General features: G+C 34.3%; 1 protein-coding gene and 1 pseudogene across 3 annotated transcripts; both read right to left on the reverse strand.

The window, feature by feature from the left end:
• Positions 1-1,607: 1,607 nt before the first annotated feature.
• Positions 1,608-4,407, reverse strand: LOC140179723 (probable inactive ATP-dependent zinc metalloprotease FTSHI 2, chloroplastic). 3 transcript variants are annotated; one of them, XR_011873545.1, is made up of 6 exons: positions 3,794-4,407; positions 3,562-3,702; positions 3,317-3,475; positions 2,705-3,207; positions 2,353-2,396; positions 1,608-2,013 (listed from the first exon to the last, which is right to left on the reverse strand). XR_011873545.1 is itself a non-coding variant. In XM_072219392.1 (5 exons), exons 2-5 carry the CDS (start codon positions 3,679-3,681, stop codon positions 3,005-3,007), a joined length of 372 nt encoding a protein of 123 aa, XP_072075493.1. In that variant the 5' UTR covers positions 3,682-3,702; positions 3,794-4,406; the 3' UTR covers positions 2,406-3,004. The 3 variants fall into 3 exon arrangements, 2 of the variants coding, with proteins under 2 accessions (XP_072075493.1, XP_072075492.1); XM_072219392.1 differs by lacking the exons at positions 1,608-2,013; positions 2,353-2,396 and having other exon boundaries at positions 2,406-3,011; positions 3,122-3,207; positions 3,794-4,406; XM_072219391.1 differs by lacking the exons at positions 1,608-2,013; positions 2,353-2,396 and having other exon boundaries at positions 2,406-3,207.
• A 5,005-nt stretch (positions 4,408-9,412) lies between these two features.
• LOC112758769 (phytochrome A-2-like) lies at positions 9,413-11,852 on the reverse strand (annotated as a pseudogene).
• Positions 11,853-17,403: the final 5,551 nt, after the last annotated feature.

Here is a 17,403-nt window from a genome sequence, read left to right on the forward strand (position 1 = left end):
GGCGTTGTAAAGCACCCCTCAATCTTGTTATTGATTGAAATCTAAAGAATAAACTAATAAGAGAAATTGTAATAGTAAATGAGTTATTTGAAAAATATTAACATAAATACTCTAGAATTTATACTAATAATATAATTTTATTTTTAAAATTCAATGATTTTAAAAGTAATAAATAAACTTAAAGTAATATATTATGTTTTTTTCTATCTTTTTTTATTTTAGTTGAAGCTCTTCTAATTTTGACATCACACTGACAATTTAAACTAAAATTTTTTTGCTGTTATAATAATTCCATCTCGAATTATCTATCAAGTCATTTTGGTGCTTATTTTGATAAACTTCTAAAAAAAAATTTTTTTTGTTATCTTTTTTTAAAAGATCTTATAAAAAAATAAAAGTAATTTTATGTTTGGGTATCTCATACAAAAATATCTTTTTATTTATCAATTATATTTGGGTATAACGATATAAAAGTACTTTTTTGTTTATTTATTACATAAAAAAATATGAAAACATCTTTTTTGTTTTTAAAAAAAAAGATCTTTTAAAAAAAGATGTAAATTACAGCTTCTCAAAAAAAAAATTTTTTATTTTTTTAATGCTTTTACTTTTACTACTAAAAATTTATCAAACACATTTAAAAATAAAAAATATATTTTTTTATTAAAAAAATATTTTTTATTAAAATAATAATGCCCAAAAAAACAGTTGAAATATTTTTCATTTTTTCTAGTAAGCTAGTTGGAAAACGCATAAACTTAGTTTAAATATGCAAAATTAATGAATTTTAATAAGGAGATTCCAAGTAATTAGGTAATGATGCATTGATGCTTGAAATAGCGAGTTAGGAATTAAATATTTGCTATCAGAATTCGAGTGAGATCCAAACGATAAATACTATGAGACTTAATTTGGTAATTTTTTACTTTTTAAAAATAGTTTATAAAATATAATTTTTAAAATATAATTTTTAAAATTATAACATCTGTATTTGATAAATTAAATTAAAATTATTTTTTAATAAGTACAAACAATAACAATTACGTTTGGTAAAATAATTTTTAAAATTTAAAATATCATAATAAATATAAATGTAAGAGTTATATTATATAAGAAAAAGTTTAGGGGCCACCACTTTATTAAAATATGGCCAACACTTGACCATTAAAAAAAAAAGAGAGTAATCACATATCATTAGATGTAATCTCACACTATTAAAAATATTAATAATAGTTAATTGATGACTAAAAATTTTAAAATCTGTTGGTCTCTTAACACTCCTCATATTATATTTTTTAATTCTGATAAATACAAACTAACTTTAAAAAATTTTATTTTATGTGTTTTTAAAAATAATTTTATTTTTTAAAAGATACAAGCATAAATACATAATATTTTTTATTTACCAAATATAAAATAAAAAATTTATATTTTTAAAAAACACAAATACATTTTTAAAAAAGTTTACCAAATCAAACTAAATTTAGAACCTTCATTGGAAGTGCAACAAATACTACCACACTTATAATGGAACGAAAAATGTGAAAGATGGATGAACACATGATAATCTTAACAAAGAATAAGGAAAAGAAAAAAGAATTTCGTATTTTGTTTAATTTAAAATTTAAACAAAGAAAGAACTAAGTCAATCAAACAAATGAAATGCAATAAGACATTCCAGCTTGTATTTCTCTTTAAAAGAATAAGGAACACATATTACAAATTTATAATAATCCTATCACAACCCACATACGATGGACCATATATTTATATTTAGCCCTTATATTTATTATATATAGAAACAGGAACCCACTTAACTATTTTCAAGTTGAATTCCACGTGTCAGAAAATGTTTGGATTAATACCTCCAGATTCTGTCATTTGAAAGTTGACTTTGTCGTGGTGACAAATTCATCAAGGTGGCAGAGTTGAACGGTTTACATCTCCATAATCAAGTTTCGCATAAAATGTCCAGTCTTACTAGAACTTGAATTTATCTTTGTCCCATGTTGACTGTAAACATTGTAGGACTTGGTGATTTCTTGTTCTGCATACTTTATTTATTTGAATGATAAACACTTAAACAGCAATGTTTTATATAAACCTATGACTCATGTTACAAAGGTATTAATATTATTTGCTTAAAGTGAAAGAAATTAAAAAACCAGGATCAGATTCCACTGCCTTAACATTCAACCTCGGTACCTCATGCAGAGAAAACTATTGCTAAAAGTATCATAGCAAAGTCAATGGAATAAAATTCAAAGACCAGATAATTAAATTGCAACCTATACATATTTGACAAGTTTGAGTTTAGAGAATACAAATAGACAAGAGGTTTGAGCTACATACCAGAGTATTTGTTGGCACTCGGCACTGACATTTCCCAATTAAATCTGCAAAAGCAAATCCTATAGTCCAATTAAAAAATTTTCATTAGGAAATCAAATGGAAATCAACACAGATTTCAGTATGCTACAGGAATAAGGTACAATAAATATGACTATAAAGTAAACTAGTCTCAAAACTGGTTGTGGCATTTCTTAAGAGTTGCTCTTTAAAGCTGTCTGATTTTCATCATTACGAAGTTGTTGGAATTTTCTGTGCTTGGCAGCTCTAAGGTCAAGAATGCTGGGAGGTATTGGTTTTATGGAGCCATGCAAGTACACCAGATGAAAGAAATCTTGAGAGAGAGAACCCATACGTTTATTCGGTCTGCCACCCAGAAATTGGTAATTCCATGGTGCTTCTCTGAAAGCCCACCAAGAACAAATATCCTTGCTGCAGACCTCGCTTTGTCTGCAGTTTCGGCCCATATCGTACTCAACTGAAATATTGTAAAACAAGTTAAAACAGCAACCAAAAAGAACCAATGAAGCAAATAAAAAGGAGTGAGGAAACTTAAGGAAAGCAAGTGGAAATTTTATCTTATTTGATCACTCCCAAACCAAATTTCATCAGCTGCACGGGAAGCTAGTTGAACGGTAATATGATCTAGGACAGATTATTGACTGCATGACATTAGTAGTTACAAATTAGAGAAACAATGAAAGGCTCTAAACACAATTCTGTAAAAGTGCAATGTAATGCAGTTTAATTGGTCTAAGCAAAGAATCCATACGTGAGCATTCCTTCGTTAAATTTGATAGGATCCATCTTCACCCGCACATAACCTAATTCCCTACCAGCTCTGGGAGCAATTGTGACCTGCATCAAAAGCAACATAAAGCTAAAATGTCAATTTTTTCTACCAACAATCAATCAGATAAGGTGAGATTATGTCAATTACAAAGTGGATATAGTGTAAATTCCATACAAACTCGATATTTTTAAGATCAGGGAAGTTCACAGCTATGACAACCATTGCAGCCTCATTAATAGCTACTTGCTTCCAAGTCTCCATGCTTCTCTCCTTTTTATCCAGCATTCCTCTTTCTTCCATTTGTGCAGCTTGTAACAAGTCATCAGTAGTAATCTGCCACAATGAAAAGTAGTAAATAAAAGTATGCAAGCTACAATTGGTGGTCTGAGTATTAAATCCTTTTCAATAGGAGATATTACCTCAGTCCTTGAATCCCGCATCATGTTGATGGCAGCAACCTCAACTATGTTAGCTAACTCTGCACCGACTATGCCATCATTCCTCCTAGCAACAGCAAAATAGTCCACATCTTCTGCCATTGGATTTTTATGAGCATGGACCTATCAAAGTATCACAAGGGAAAGGAAGAAGATTAGTCAAAAATCACAATGGCCAAGTTTTGAAAGGATAACCATAAACAGTATTGTATACTTGAGAAAATTGAAGCCTGAAGTTGAAAACCACAGATGTAACATAGTAGAGGAGGAGCAGGTCTGATGTTTAGAGTTTCAACGATTTGTTTAGGGAGATATTTGTTGAGTAGATTTAAATTCCATTCACTTAAGTTATTTACAAATTGTATTGCTGAGAGATTTTTCTCTGTATCTGAAACTGTTACTATTGCAAGCTTTATAAGCTTCCATCTCCTTTCATCCACTCATCCTTCCAAAAGATAATTTGCTCCCCAATGTCTAAGGCCTACCCAATTTTCTCATCCAATTTCCTTTGTATTTAGCAAGTTTCTTTCATAGAGCTGAGTTCGATCTTTTGCTGACCATATCCTACCTTAATGGCTCCCCTTTATTGTACTTATGAAAAAAGACTTGAACCTATAATGATTTAGTCTCCATCCTTAGTCTCTAGTGAATTTTTAGGAGGAAAGCTTCATTAACAACTTGTAATTTTCTGCACCCCAGTCGTCCTTGTTCTTTGGGGAGGCATAATGTTTTCCAACTGATGTGAAGAAATTTTCTCTGCTCTTACATTTCTCTCCATATGAATTTTTGCTGTAATTTCTCTATCTCCTTGCAAATCCCGTTATGCACCTTGGAATGTTGCATTTCAAAGTTCACTATAGAACTCAAGACTGATTTGGCTAGGGTAACTCTCCCAACCAATGAAAGGCATTGAGCTTTCCACCCTTGCAATTTCTTTGACTCGATCCAAAACATTTTTGAACTTTTCTTGCCCTTCCTTTGGTTTGTGAGTTTGACTCCTAGGTATCTCCTTAGACATTGCTGCTCTTGAAAATGGCATTTTCTTTTAATAGTTTTCCTTTATTTTCTTTTGACATTGTTCGAGAAAACAATGGTGATTTTTGGCCTCGCTAATTTTTAGTCCTGATGCACTGCAAAATCAATCTATAGTTCTCTCTATGTTCTCCATCTGTTCCATGTTAACCTCCGTAAAATCAATTAATCATCAGCGAAAAGGAGGTGTAAAATGGCTAGTCTATTCTGACCAACTCTGATAGGCTTCCATCTTAGCTCCTCCACGCTGTCCTTTATAGCTTGAAAGAGCTTGTCCATAACTATGACAAAGAGGTAAGGGGATATTGGTTCCTCTTGTCTAATATCTCTTGAAGGAGTAAAATCATTTGTTTTTGTTCCATTCCAAAGAACATTATAAGTGACTATAGAGATACAAGTCATAAGGATCTTGCTGAGATAGTCTAGAATCCCAAACTCTTTAAGACAATCCTGAAAAAACTCTCATCTTAGACTATCATATGCTTTTTTGAAATCGTATTTTATTGCCATAAAACCTCTTTTTTCCTGACTTTCTTCGTTATATGTGTGATCTCTTTTGCAATAAGAATGTTATCTTGGATTCTTCGACTAGGTACAAAACTAGATTGATAAGGGATGATCCGGTTCTCTAAAGCTAGCTTTATTCTTTCTACTAAGATTTGAGTCATGCATTTGTAGCAAACATTGCACAATGCAATAGGACAAAATTGAGATATGTGCTCTGGCATCTATATTTTGGGTATGAGGGCGATCAAAGTCTTATTTATATGTTCAATCAGATTAGGATCCAACCAAACTTTTCTCATTAGTGAATAACACTCCCTTTAATAGTCTTCCAGTTATCTTTGTAGAACAAGGACAGAAACCCATTTGGCCTAGGATCCTTTAGGGAATCTATGTTGAATTTGGCTCGCTTAATCCCACTCTCTATTGGAATGGTAGAGCTAATATATTTTTCTGCATTGATAGGAGGGTATTGTTGCGTGTGTTGATTTAATCATAGATGCTTCCCTCTTCCTCATAGAGATTGTTGTAAAATTCTACTCTATGTTTCGCTAATTCTGCTTCATCTTCTATCCACTCTCCCAAGAGGCCTTTCAACTTTATAATGCAATTCTTTCTTCTTGTAGTGATTGTTTTGGTGTGCTAATATCAAGTACTCCGATCTTCCTTAACAATTCAAACCTTTCGAGGCTTTTGCATCCACATAACCTCCTCCTTGTTTAAGATTTTCTGTAACTCCTTATTAAGGTTCTTCTCTAGTTTGTCAAGATGGCGATTTGAACCATAGTTGGGTGATCTTTATATTTATCCTATTTTGTTTAGAAGCCTAATTTTAGTCTTTTCGATGTGGCTAAAAACGTCTCTATTCCACTTTAAGAGCTTGCTAGCAACATCCTTTAAGGTTGGTCCCAATTGGCCCTGATCATTCTAGTTCATCTTGACAAAAAGTTTCAAACTCAAGGTGGATACTCCACATTGTTTCATGCTTTTTTTTTTTGGACTTGGTGAGAACCGCGCAACCCGAGAGGAACCAAACCCAATACCCACCCAAACCCGCTCTCCCTCAAACAAATTATGTCTCCCTGTTAGCTTTGATCATTTTCAAATTGTGCCCCCCATGCAACTATGCCCAATTCCATTCAATTTTCAATATGTGCTTCCCGCATCAACTACGCTCACTCCCCAAATTCTTTCATTCTCTTTCTATAGCTGATTCCGAAATGGTACCAATGGTGAATCAATGCTACTTTGGCTACTGCTGTGCAAGATGAAGGAGATGGCTCGCCTGTCAGGGAGAAGGATGCAATTCCAAAAGTGATGCATTGCTTTGGTTAGGTACAAGGATTCTCAGGTTCCAATGACAATCTAATCCCACGGATGAGCATTACAGGCTCATGGCTGCGAGTTCCATCCTTGATTACAGAACGATGCGACTGGAGAACTTTGTTTCCAACTCTGGTCTTTGGCTTTTGAACCCATCGCTGGGTTGCACTCAAAAGGATTGGACGGGACTAAAATGGGGGATCCCCGACCTCTCCTTTTTGATAATGTCTGCTACCTGAGCTTGGGGATTAGTAGTCCATGAATTGAGAAGCTGGTTCTGGTAATTTAACTGTGCCAATGTGTGCGCCAGCTTGTTTCTGTCACGAGGCATCCAGGTAAAACCGCAATTTGACCTTTTTTCTTTGGATTGTTCTGATGTCCTGGATTATTGGGTCTACCTCCCAGATTATACTTCCTGTTTTGAGAGTTTGAACTAGCACTTGATTGTTTGATTTAATGGTAACCTTTTGAATTCCTAGGTTATTGGCCAGGATTATAGCTTCTCTAATCGCTTGTGCTTCTGCTGACAACGTTGATTGAGCTGTGATTTTGTTAACTGTTCTTCCTAGAACGTTTTCTTGGTGGTCTCTGATCACTGCAGCTGCTGCACCTGTTTTGGTTACGTTTGAGAAGACCGCATCTGTATTCAACTTGAGCCAGCTCTGTGGTAGAGGTCTCCATTTAACCGGTACTTTGCTTCTTGTGCCACATTGTTTCATACTTAAATGGCTATTCTCGTCTCCCCATAATTTGGTTCTTTTTTTGTCATGATTAATTTTTTTTTGTTTGGTTAAGATCATGATTTTAAAGTTTAAAACAAAGTCATAATCAAGGAGTAATTCTTCACCTATCAGTCCAAATTAATAAGGGCCCGTCTGGAAACTTTAGAAGTATTTTTTTTTAATTTTTGACTTATGAAAAGTACTAGTATTAATGTCTAGTGTAATTTTTAAAATCAAATTGCAACTTTTTAAGAAGTTATTTAGGAGTTTATAGAGAAGTTAAAAAAAAAATGACTTTTCTCATAATACTTCTACTTTTCATCACATTTCTATAAAATAAGCACTTTTAGAGTTAAAAATCCAAACACAAAATAATTTATTATAAATTACTTTTAACAAAGTCATTTATTGTTTAAGTTATTTTATCAAAAGAAACTTAATTAAGTTGGTTATCCAAACTGGACATAAATCTAACGAGTCCAACAGTAGAAGAAGACTTGCAAGAAGACTTGCTACAGCTGTACGAGGCTTAGTGACAAAAGAAAAAAAAAAGCTAAGACTTGGATCTTACATACCAAATAATATTTTTTAACTAGTGTGTCAATATTGATTCACTTGTTTATTTATTAAATGTTATAAAAATAATAAAAATAAAATTAATTGAAATAGCAAGTTGTTTATAATTTAAATAAGATATTTGATTTCAAATCTTAAAAATAATAAAAAATTTATGAAAGTTGTCTATCATTTTTTGTAATAATACTAGTTAACTAAATACTTTTTATAAATATATAATTTTTATTAATTAATTATATATTTATTTTTAATTATTTATTTTTAATTAATATAACAATGAGAATACGAGTTGGTTGTTAAAAAAAGTTTAATTATCCTATTGATTTCTATAGTTTCACCAAATTTGCAATTAGGTTCTTATATATTTTTTTCCTTTCAATTGGGTTCTTACATTATTTTTAATTTTGTAATTAAATCATTTCTAGTGTAAAAATTGTTAAAGTTAACTAAATATTTCTCCGCAAATTGAAAGTACCCATAATTAAGAACCTAATTAGATTTTTGACCACATATTTTTTGAGATAAATATTCTATTAATTTTAATATTTTTCACGTGAAAATGACATAATTACAAAATTAAAAATAGTATAGGGACTTAATTGAAAAGAAAAAAAAGTATAGGGACCTAATTAAAATTTTGATGAAACTATAGGAATCAACAGAGTAATTAAACCTTAAAAAATACACTAGCAAAATTGATTTGGGTTAACTATCAATTTAATATTCAAAAGATTCAGCCATTGACAAAAAAGTCCATGTAAGATGTTATCGATAAAACAGTCTCTAAATAATTTGAAAATATAACAAAAAGAACCAATAAATATTTTATTTTTTGTAAGTAACAAAAAAAACTTGCATATTTAGTAAATGACTTATTCATTATATCTAAATTTTTGTGGTAATATTTGAATAAATATTTAGAAAGTGCACAAAAAAATTGAAGCAAAATTTGATCTTTAGATTTTTCTTTTTATTTTTTAAAAAAATGTGGTAATTCACAATAAAAAAATTCACTTAGACAAAAAATGATCAAATTTTAAAGATAATATCTTATTTTTCAAATAATGATTGCAAAAATTTTCATCCAAATTTGATATCTAAAGTTGTTTTTTAGAATATATATTTAATATCTAATTCTTTTTGTCGTATTTTTAAATATTTCAAAGATTTATTTGTCATTAGTATTTTTTAAGATTTATTTAAAAAATTCACTTGACAAAAAATTATCAAATTTTAAAGATAATATCTTATTTTTCTAATAATAATTGCAAAAATTTTCATCCAAATTTGATATTTAAAATTGTTTTTTAGAATATATATTTAATATCTAATTTTTTTTGTCGTATTCTTAAATATTTCGAAGACTTATTTGTCATTAGTATTTTTTAGGATTTATTTTATCAAATTTTCAAGTACTATTTTAGTAGTTTATTCAAATTGTTTTTGTTCCCTTTTTTTTTTAATTTATTTTTCAAATATTTTATCCATCACATTATCTTTCTTCCATCCAGTTATCTTTGTCATGGCTGAATTCCGTTCACAACACCAGCCAAATTCATTCGTGCCAAATATTGGGGGGATCAGTGGGTTCGGGTTCTGTACAGTCGCCCTATGCTACCTTCAATTTGAGTGAATTTGTCCATGACTGTCTTCTCACCATGTGTTTTGATCTCAAATTGAAAATTCTTTTCTTCTTTACCTAATTACGAAGTAAGAAAACAAATAAATAAATGATCTATAGAGAATATGGAAAGTCTGAGATTGTAGGTATCTTTTTGTTAATTCTTCATCAATGCAACATTCATGGATGGCCAAAAGGGAATAGAAAAAAAAAATACCCTGCAGTTCTTGTAATCGATTGACCATACCATCAATATTAACTACCAAAATTGGCATTGAAGCTGTTTCAATTAATCGAACTATCTCACTCGTCACTGCTTGTAGTTCTTGCATCCCTTCAATCTTCAAACCATTTAGTCTTGTATCAATAGCTTGTGTTCTTATATCCATAATCTCATTTATTCATAGTCCTTCCATGGTAAGCTCCTTCGCTTCACAACTTCAAGAAAGCCTTGAATGATGATCTTGGACTCATCTTTGTAGGATCATCCCTTCCACCAGGTTCATGCTTTACACCACCCCATCTGATTTCTGCAGCAGTGTGTGATTAAACCAGAAAACTACGTCCATGGAAGAAATTTTCACAGCTACCATTCCACAAACAACGTCACCAAGAGCAGCAACTCTTGGGAAGCCTGCATTAGACAATCTATCTGTACTCAAACCCGTGGAGTCCTTATGGCACTTAGAGGGCCATAAAGCTAACTCTCTTATGCGAGATTCACTTGGAGCCACACCTAATCTCCATACCTTGTCTCTATACAAGAGTGTTGCTCCATCACATCTCACAAGATCCATTATATTAGTGCTCTGTGATACAATACCAAAGGGTGCATCTCGCATTAGCATATTGCACAAGAGTGTCTGCGTGCGCAGGATGTTCTTCTCAACAATCTGATATTCTAACTCTAATTCCTTATTCACATGGATGGCAAATACTTGAGCCAAAAATTCACAATACCCTAGAGGAAAGGGAACAAACCTTGGATTAGTGTTATGGCAAACTACTAAACCCCAATGTCTCTTTCTCTTTTGTGGCTGAGCAACATCAGAGCCATCCCCATCTTCATGATCATTGACCACAACTGCCATAACTAGGGAAGCAATTGAATTCATATATTGCAAGTGGCAAGTGGAAACTATGAGGAGCTCTTAAAGTTGAACCGCACAAAGTTAAATCAATGGAAACTCATCTTCACATGCTTTGCATGACAATCAACTATCATATGGACCTTGGAGAATATCAGTGGCTGGATAGTGCAAATCCAGATATGGCTCAAGGCCTGGCTTTGCAACCCCAGCAATTACTTCCCCATGATCATCCTCATGAAATTTAAAGCCATCACCCTGTCATAACCCGTGAGCTCAAAAACTTCTTGAACCATGGTGTCACAAAGCATTTCCATGCTGTCACTGGGCAAAGACTGCAATCTAGTTATTGCTTTCGCTGCAAGCTTGTAAGATTGGGCGCTCTGGCCGAGTCATGGGAACTTCATGAGGCTTAACAGGCTCAAAATCAATGATCAAACTACCGGTAACACGATGGACAATTTCATAGAAGGGATTCTCAGAAGTCATGCAATGAACTAGAATGGGGTTAAGGAGTGAAACCTCCGGAACTGCAAGGGCCTTTTGCAAAGCAGCAACACTTAAGGCCGTGAAAATAGTCCGAATGTCGGTGCCAATGGCAAGAGCAGGGTGATCACCAATACTTGGGACAGCATGGCTAACCATGGTAAGCATTTCAGATGCATTCTGACTGTATGCAATGACCCTAAATGTCTTCTCATCCAAAGCTAGCAAGCACCCAAAGGGCTGGACGAACTTCCCCTTCTGCATATGATGAAGATAAGCTGTTGTAACCCTGTCACACCTTGGCTGGTTTTCTCCACTGGCTGTACCGGAAGACAACCGCACCGAATTCGAGTTGTCAAAGGAACTACCGGACTCCTCAGAGTTTGGATGGAGCTTTGATTGGCTTGGCCTCGACGACGACATTTTGATGCTGGAACCAATACATATAGAGCCTTATTCGAATATGACAAAATTCTTGAAAGTCAAATTATTCAAAGTAATGATAAATTATGAGCTCAATCACATCATGACTAACGAAGAAAACACTGTTCGATTCATATCCCAAGTAACTAAATAGCATATCGATATTCTAAGCACAAAGACGCACACAAGCTACAGAGACACGCTTCAGCAGGGCATAGCTTATCAGCACAGTCAGAAACAATTATAGACAAGAATTTCATGTTTTAAGCATAGAGCAGAGAAAGAGAAAGATGAAATCACCGACCTGGGAAGTAAGAATTATGAATATGTGGGTGGGAATTGCAGAATGGGTGTGATACAGATGAAGAAGATGAAGCCGAAGCAGAAGCAGCAGCTATGCATGGCGTGAAAGTGAAGGCATTTTAGGCAAAGATGGTTATTTATGAGTTAGTGAGTTTTTGGTGGCAAGTAACAACAACTCAAGCAGGATAAACTACTGCAAATCCTCACTTCAGATTACACAACTCATCGCCCGTGAGTCGCCACTATTCAAAGAAGGGGCTTTCTCCGGTGGAGAAAGTATCGTCTAGACTTTAAAGAATCAGATAATATGAAAAATAGAGAGACCGATTCACAAAATTATCACAGGGGGTATTTTCATCCTCCTCAACTTCTGTTTAACTGGCTTTCATTCCGGTCTAAGCGGAAAATTGTGGACCACCATGTCAGTGTCTAACCCTAACCTAGGCATATCCTCATAAGACCATGCGAAGACGTCTTTGTATAAGACATGGTAATTGCTTTCAAAGAAAGGCTAGATGCTGCAAGTGAATAAAAAGAAGAATATGCATGCGCAAGTGCAAGAATAAGAAGCGGAGCAAAGCTCAACAGAACTAGCCACACATCGACAGCTAACCAGGGAATGAGTGACCAGATGCCTATAAGAGGTGGATGCGTCTTTTCTAGACCCATCAGAAGCATGAGAGAAGAAGTGAGCCTCCCATAGCCGTTAGAAATAAGAGACTAAATCGGAGAAAGTATTTGTGTGTTTATTTAAGTTGTATCTAATGATAGAATATAGAGTATATACCCATTTTGGTCCTCAAAGAATTTTAAACTGGACACTTTAGTCCCCAACTAAAATTAATTAGTCGATTGGTCCCTAACAATTAACTCCGTCAGTCATTTAGGTCCTTTATTCTGTTAATTCTAACGGAGGACAAAATAGTCCCTAACAACTCTAACAGGGGACAAAATGGTCCCTGATCTCCTCGGTTCGGAAACGACACTGTTCTCTCCCAATTTCCATCATATCTCGCATAACACTAACAGTCTAACACTGTAACATCAAACTATATAATGCACACTCTATAAATTTAATGTTCACAAGAAAAAAAAATCCTCCACGGGTTGAGTTGCTGATGTGATTTGTAATTTTAGAAAGATTGAATACTAGAGATAGATTATGTAAGTTTAAGATTGTACCAGAAGCGGAATCCTTTTGTGTCTTATATAAGGATAGATTGGAGACGGTACATCACTTGCTTTTTCATGTGATCGTATATGGAAGTTGTGGGGATCAATCTTGGTGGATTGGAGTGTGATTTGGGTTTGGCCAGGAACCACCAAAGAATGCTTTGAGGTGTGGATGGATAGATAGAAAGATAAAAAAAGATATGAAGAAAGTGTGGATGGTGTTATTTTTTTTCTGTAATATGGTGCATATGGAGATATAGAAATAACATTGTCTTTAATAATGGAGTGTTGGTATTAGAGAAGTTAAAGGAGGAAGTTGTAGAATGCACAAATCGATGGTGTCAAGATCGACAATATAGGAGTAATTGATGTACTTATGAGTGTAAATATCAAGTCTAAGGAAAATAAGAAGACATATGAAGTTGATTTTTGATGCATGATTTATTGATCTATGAAAAAGGCCAATAATTCTGCAGAGTAAAAATTGAAAGGAGAATGATCATGATTTGATGTTGTATAAGATCGGGTTCATCTTGAAGTGTCTTTGGAGGAGCTAAAATCATTATATTCTTTTGCTCACTGTTTGCTTTTTATGCTAGTTTTTATGTTTTCTTTGTAGTTATTGCTCTGTTTTTGTTACTATTTTTTTGGAACTATGCCCACTTTGTTTGGAATTGGGTGGAGATGTAATTATCTAAAAAAAAGAAAAAAAATCCTCAACTTGTTCTCAACCAATTTATACTCAGGAAACTAATGCCTATGTCTCTCAACTAGATGTCGTCTTCGATGGATCCCATGAATCCAGACAGCAAGTCATTTGTTAAGACTCCGAAAGAGAAGGAATGAAGCACTCGGTGTCTATTTCAAATGAGAATTTGCATATGACGTCGAAGGAGAATCTTCTCATGATATCCTAATGTCCAACAATCTATGTTGCTTGCCGGAGAGTGGAGAAAGGTGTGCCCTTGGAATAGTTGTGGAACTTGGTCTTGAAGATGTTGTGGACGTTGTCGGTGTTGGAGGTGATGTTATCAAAGACATGGAAGTGGATGCTTTTGGTGGATGAAGTACAGAGGAGGTGGATGTACTAGTCACAAAGATTTAGGAAGTGTGTGGTCCATGACATATTGAAGTAGGTGCGACACGTGTGACAATTACACCATGGCTTAATCTTTGAGCTAAAGAGGAGGAAGGAAAAGATGGAAAAGAAGACTGTGAAGATGAAGAAGGAGAGTATGAATGTTAGGATTATGCGAGATATGATGAAAATTGGGAAAGAACAGTGTCGTTTTCGAATAAAGGGGTCAGTGATTATTTTGTCCCTTGTTAGAGTTGTCAGGGATCATTTTGTCCCATGTTAGAGTTTTCAGGGACCATTTTGTCTTCCGTTAGAGTTGACGGAGCTAAGGACCTAAATGACTGACGGAGTTAATTGTTAGGGACCAATCGACTAATTAATTTTAATTGGGGACTAAAGTGTCCAGTTTAAAATTCTTTGAGGACCAAAATGGGTATATACTCTAGAATATAAAAAGGTATTTGTAGATAAGAAAATTATAATAATAAAGACGTAATCTCCTAAAATAAATATTTAGATATATTAAATAATACTAATTGATCCTAATTATATTCTAACATCCCCTCAAACTCAAGTGATAACTTTAAAACAACGAAATAAGGGAAAAAAAAACTGCATAAACTGATAAAATGGGTACAGACGAAACTGCCGGAAGAAAGCGCAGACGAAACTGCTGCTATCTGAAGAAAGTGCACATAGAACTGCCGGAAAGAAACGCAAACGGAACTGCCACAAAGAAACGCAGACGAAACAAAGACGAAACGCATACGGAATACCACGAGATTAAAAGAGAGCGAAAATTATATGATTTTTTCATGAGAATAGGTAAGCAGCGGATGACAATGGTGTTTGATCATTCGACTCGAAAAAACATAAGATAGAGAAAATAGGCTAGTCAGTAACGTGAAAAAACATCAAATGAGTGATAAAAAGAAAAGAAGAATGACATAGAAAAAAAATACAAAAACTACAATAATTTCACCGCAAGAAAAACAACATATCCTCTTCAAGGAGAATACCATGACTTTAATACCATGTTAGAAACAAGAGACTAAACTGAAGAAATGATTTGTGTGTCTATTCAAGTTGTATAAAATGATTCAATATAAAAAAAGTATTTATAGGTACTAAGAGAATCGTAATAATAACGACGTAATTTTCTAAAATAAATATTTAGATATATTAAATAATACTAATTGATACTAATTGATTCTAATTATATTCTAACAATACTAAAATCATACTTTCACATATTTGGAAGCCGTCCCTCCACATAATGAATTAATGATATATCTACATTTTCCAAGCCGTCCCTCATGTACAACCTCCGCCACTGAGTCTTTTTAGTTTTTACTGTTATTATTATTGTTATTTATTTATTATTATTAATTTTCTTTGGTATCTTATTATTATTATTATTATTATTATTATTATTATATGAACTTTTTAATTTAATTTTTCAAAAAAATATGATTGGGTCTTCTTAGTATTATTTATTTATTTATTTATTATTATTATTATTATTATTATTATTATTATTATTATTATTTTTTAATTTAATTTTTCAAAAAAAAATATGATTAGATCTTATTATTGTTGTTATTTAGATGTCATCCTCTTTTTATTATTATTATTATTATTATTATTATTATTATTATTAAGAACAAAAATAATTTAATTTTTTAAATCAATCTCCTTTGTTATTAATATTTTTATGTTTTTGAAGTTTTTTTATAATTTTTTTTATTTTATTTTTTTGGGCTTAGCTTTCTCAGAATTTATGTATATGAATAGGTAGAAAGATTTTTTTTTTTTTTGGACAGGGGCTATGGGCCAGAGATCTGACCCTGCCCAACAACCAGAACCCGATTCGCCTCATTACCCGCTTTCCCTCGTGCCCGACCCTACCACTATGTCGTCCTCCTCGCGTCCCTCTCTGTTAGGTGTTGCTGTCATCGTCGGATCTTCCTTGCCAGGCCTAGCTGATGCATGAATCTGAAGGCTGAAGCATTCTTCCCGTTTTGTAACCTCAGTTCCTCTCTGCAATGGGACGTCCCGCCATCTTCTGTCTACACGCTTCTCCTCCCCAGCCCGGTGCTGCCGCCGCTGTTGATGAATCCTCCTTGGAAATTCTGGCCAGTATGTTTCTGCCTTTGTGACCCTCTGCCTTGCAGCATCCCGCATCGGGCCAGGACCCTCAGTGCTCCCCACTCGACCTGCCCTCCAGGTTTCACCAATACGGTTAACCCCCTCTGTATTTGGCCGCCGTGACGCACTGGGTTGAAGCTGCTCTCCCCCAACATCTTCTTGCATGTTCCGGTTTTCCACCGTCTCAGGTAAATCCATTTCCTCCCTCTCAGGTAACCCATTTTCTGATTGGTACCCTTGATGGTTAGTAGGACCTGAGACCCCTTTTAATTGTTTATGAATCTGCTGATTGTGCTGATGAGTTGCGAATCCAGCTTCTATTCTGATTGTGTTCCTGATTTGATTAGGAGGATCAAATATCCACTGCCTCCTGATTTCATTCCCTGCTGCCATTGCTGCCAGTTGGTGAGCTACACTATTGCCTTCCCTTGGAGTCCAGGTAGCTCCCACGTCCGGAGTCTCGTCCAGCAGCTGGAAAATGTCTCTGATGATAGCATCCGCTTCTGCTATCGGCATTCTAGCCTTGATGGCTTGAACCAAAGGTAAACAGTCAGTTTCAATTAAGCAGTTGTCCATTTGTAAATTCCTAATCAGAATAAGTGCCTCTCTATATGCCTGAGCCTCTGCTGCTATTGCTGAATTTGTGATGAACCTTGATGTTGTTCCAGTAATGATCTTTCCCTGCCAATCTCTGACGACGACTGCTGCAGCTGCGATGCCAGATTCCCTATGGAAAGCCGCGTCAGTATTCGCCTTCAGCCTGTTTTGTGGCGGGGGCCTCCAGGTAATCCTCTTCCTTTCACCACTCCTATCTGCTCTTGATGTGTTGTCTGTGCTGCGACTCCTTGTTGTATTGTGATAATCTGTTGCTAGCTGTTCTGCGTTGATAATTGCCTGTTTTGGATTGATTCTTATTTGCTGGTAAATGTGCTGATTCCTTGCCTTCCATATGCACCAACAAACACTTCCCAGTTTACACAATATTCTGTCCTGTTCCTTCCCTGTCCCGCTCTTTATCTTCCGAACTGTATCCATCATCCATTTCTCGAAAGATGAAACATTGTTGGCTGTAGGCGCAATTTGAAGGCTAGAACCGAACCAAACTACCCTAGTCCACGGACACAATAGTAATGCATGTTCGACTGTTTCGTTCTCAGCCTGACATATGGTGCATGATGGTTTAACTGCGCATCTACGCTGATACAAATTAACGTTCACTGGCAATATATTATGAGCTGCTTTCCAAAAGATCATCTTTACCTTTTGTGGCACTGGTAATCCCCAAATAGTTTCCCACACCTCCCTAACATTCTGACTTGTTGAGGCTTTGCTTTGTTTTATCTCCTC

The sequence above is a fragment of the Arachis hypogaea genome, chromosome 16, assembly GCF_003086295.3.
Source record: "Arachis hypogaea cultivar Tifrunner chromosome 16, arahy.Tifrunner.gnm2.J5K5, whole genome shotgun sequence".
NCBI classification, from domain to species: domain Eukaryota; kingdom Viridiplantae; phylum Streptophyta; class Magnoliopsida; order Fabales; family Fabaceae; genus Arachis; species Arachis hypogaea.